Source organism: Colobus angolensis, unplaced genomic scaffold (genome assembly GCF_000951035.1).
Source record: "Colobus angolensis palliatus isolate OR3802 unplaced genomic scaffold, Cang.pa_1.0 Scaffold65, whole genome shotgun sequence".
Classification (NCBI taxonomy): Eukaryota; Metazoa; Chordata; class Mammalia; order Primates; family Cercopithecidae; genus Colobus; species Colobus angolensis.
In genome coordinates, this window is record NW_012120154.1 from 273415 (window position 1) to 276639 (window position 3225).

The 3225-nt window shown below is 43.8% G+C and overlaps 2 protein-coding genes across 3 annotated transcripts in view; both read right to left on the reverse strand.

The window, feature by feature from the left end:
- Nucleotides 1-875: 875 nt before the first annotated feature.
- Nucleotides 876-3225, reverse strand: part of RBX1 (ring-box 1, E3 ubiquitin protein ligase) — a 22513-nt gene continuing 20163 nt past the window's right edge. Inside the window, exon 5 of one of the 2 annotated variants that reach the window (XM_011964158.1) lies at nucleotides 876-1067. In XM_011964158.1, the coding sequence (XP_011819548.1) occupies nucleotides 1055-1067 (13 nt within the window). In that variant the 3' untranslated portion in view covers nucleotides 876-1054. Of the gene's footprint in view, nucleotides 1090-3225 lie in introns of both variants that reach the window. The other variant, XM_011964157.1, reaches the window with a different exon arrangement.
- XPNPEP3 (X-prolyl aminopeptidase 3, mitochondrial) overlaps nucleotides 960-3225 on the reverse strand; it is a 121348-nt gene continuing 119082 nt past the window's right edge. The window contains exon 11 of the mRNA XM_011964154.1: nucleotides 960-1067. The gene's annotated coding sequence lies outside the window, so the exon portion shown is untranslated. The remainder of the gene's footprint in view (nucleotides 1068-3225) is intronic.

A 3225-nucleotide genomic window follows, 5' to 3' on the forward strand; every position in this document is an offset into this window, starting at 1 on the left:
ATTGTCCTTTTGCCAGCCAAGATTATATGTATCTTTATTTTTCTAAGCCAAGAAAAGAAATATGTCGTACACCAGGGGTCCCTAACCCTTGGGCTGCAGAGTGGATACCAGCCCATGGCCTGCTAGGAACCTGGCTGTACAGCAGGAGGTGAACAGGTGGTGACCAAACATTACCGCCTGAGCTCTGCCTGTCAGATCAGCGGCGGCATTAGATTCTCATAGGAGCTTGAACCCTATGGCGAACTGTGCATGTGAGGGATCTAGGTTGTGGAGTCCATCTAGTGCCTCATGATCTCAGGTGGAACAGTTCCAAAACCATCCCCAGGCACACCCCCACCCCACCCCCAGTCCGTGGAAAAATGGACTTTCATGAAACCAATCCCTGGTGGCAAAAAGGTTGGGGACTGCTGTCATACACAACCAAAGGTCACATTTGTATAGTGGTTTTACATTTTACAAAGCTTCTCTCTGTGACCACATGATGCCACTTAGTCCTCAGAAGCCCACAGTACAGACGAAAGTTCAGAGTAGAGAGGCAACTTTGCCAAGACTGCCATCAGCAACCAGGCTGTGGAACCAGGACTCAGAACTGGGTTTGACGACTGAATCCCACATTCTTCCCTCATTCAGCTGCCCGCTGCTGTCACACAGGAGGAGAAAGACGGGCTGACTGCTGTTTTCGGGTGCCAGCGATCCATACTCTGCCTCTGTCGGAGTATGACAGAGTGATGCTCATGACTAAGTGATGCGCTCAGAGGACAACCCTGCTCTCGTCCCGATGAACAAACATTTCACTTTCGAAAGCTGAGTTTTCAGCCTTGGAAGGGGAGACTCTTCATTTATGTTCACTTTGTTCACATACACAAGAGAGAGCATCCGTTCTAGAATCCAACTGGACTTTATTTGACACAGAATACAATATGGCTACAGAAACAGCAAACTGAAAAAACAAAGCAGAAAAAACACGATTCCATCTAATCTGTAATTAGGTAACAGCAGGGAAAGTCATTAAATGAATAACAAAACAATTAATCTTGACGGAAGAAGTCTTTTCCTAGTGCCCATACCTGAAAGACAAAGCAAATTACTCTGATTAATTCCGTGGTAATTTCCTGTGTGAGACATAAAACCTGCTTAAACACCAGCAACTTTAGTTAGAACCTAAGTGATCACAGTCTACTCCAGGACTGAGACACTGACACTAGCTTAGCTGTCATTGTGATCCCCTTTCCCCTCCCCATCTTTCAGGACTCCTTGCCTACTATCCCCTTAGTGACAGGCTCTCCCTGTGACTCAACCATGCCCACCTGACAGGTGCGAGTAGCTGCCTGGTGGTATTGGGGAGGTGAGAGGGAAAAGTCATTGGTGGGTTGTGAAAGGCAGCTCCACCTGCTCACTCCAAGCAGGGGCTCAGTTTAAACTTTCGGGCTCCCCTGATCATGGCGGCCTATTTTCACCTGAACTCCGTTACTCAGGCATGTTCAGGGTAAAGCTAATAGTGAGAATAGCGATTGATCAGCCTTCAATTTCAAAATCTGTCATCAGCTCCAATTACAACTCTGATTACATTCAGTTCTATACAAAGAGAAGAGAAGCTAGGCATGGATTTCAGGGATTTTCTGTTTTCCCCAGAAACCAAAATTTGGCTCTAAGATTATAAAAAATAAACAAGGGGCCGGGTGCAGTGGCTCGCCCTTGTAATCCCAGCACTTTGGGAGGCTGAGGTGGGCAGATCATCTGAGGCCAAGAGTTCAAAACCGGCCTGGCCAACATGGTGAAACCCTGTCTCTTAAAAATACAAAAATTAGCCAGGTGTGGTGGCAGGTGCCTGTAATCCCAGCTACTTGGGAGACTGAGGCAGGAGAATTGCTTCAACCTGGGAGCTGGAGGTTGCAGTGAACCGAGAGATCACACCACTGTACTCCAGCCTGGGGGACAGAGTGAGACTGTCTCAAAAAATACAGATATAAATAAAAATAAAGAAACAAGGCCAAGGAATTTCTTCCACATATGAACAGATTTCTTGAACACAAGATCCCTCATGATCTTTTGTCCTGGATCTTTTTAGGCAGTTAACCTGATTAAAATAATTTGTTGTATGGATAGAAACTAGGGCACTGGAACTCTTGATCACAGCTTCTCTTAAGAAATCTACTTGAATATTGTCTTAAAAAGAGCTGTTGTGCCAAATTCCACATAGGTTAGGTTCTAGCATGTGAGATGGGCTGTAGAACAATCCTATCAGGTTAAAGAATGCTGAAGAATTTGTTTTCCCAATGCACTGGTAACTACCACCTGGGAAAGTCACCAGTTAGAGTGGCTGAGTCAAAGCCCCAGATGAGGAATTCTTCATACCCCCGCCAATTCTTACATTTAGCCCTGGGCACCTGTACGGGCAAAACGAGACCGTTTTGGTCTAAAACGGAAGCTTGAGCCTGCTGTAGGGCAGAGCCAATGACACAGGCCCCCTGAAACTTAGAAAAGTCCTCTGCCTTGACATGTATTCCTGTTACGGTTTTCTGTAGAATGCAAGCTCCGAGGGCTGGAAGGACCATCTCAAACGTTCTTATACTTTACACGGCACTTAGCATACATTTTGCTGAAGGAAGCCCAACAGTACCACTCAGATACTGAGTATTTGGCAGGTTTCTTAAAAACTGAATATACACTGATAATACTTCCAAATGTTTTACCAAAATAAATTATTGAATTGAAAGGCAAAATCACTGCACCAATAATAGATTTCTAAACATTTGACAAACAAAAGAATCCTATTTTTTTGTTTTTTAAATCCAAGAATAGCCTAATAAAGACTTATATTTAAATTTAAAAACTCCTTTCCCAGAAAAAACTTAGTAAAGAAAATGACCAATAATTCAAAAGAAAACAACGTGCAGGAAGATAAACACAGTGGCTCACAGAAAAGCGTAAGAGATATAAAAACATGAACAACTGCCCAATCTCACTGAAAATTCAAAAATGAAAATCGAATACTGATTGTCACCTATCATGGCTAAGATGGAAAAATTGTATAAGGAAGCCTTGGCAGGAAATGAAGAAAGGGGAGTTCCGCTTCACTGTTTGGAGGGAGTGTAAATTAGTGTATATTCTTAGGAATGGAAAAACTGACATTATTTCTCAAAAACAAAAATGTACATTTTTTTTTTTTTTTTTGAGACGGGGGCTGGCTCTGCCCCCCCGGGTGGGGGGCAGTGGCAAGATCTC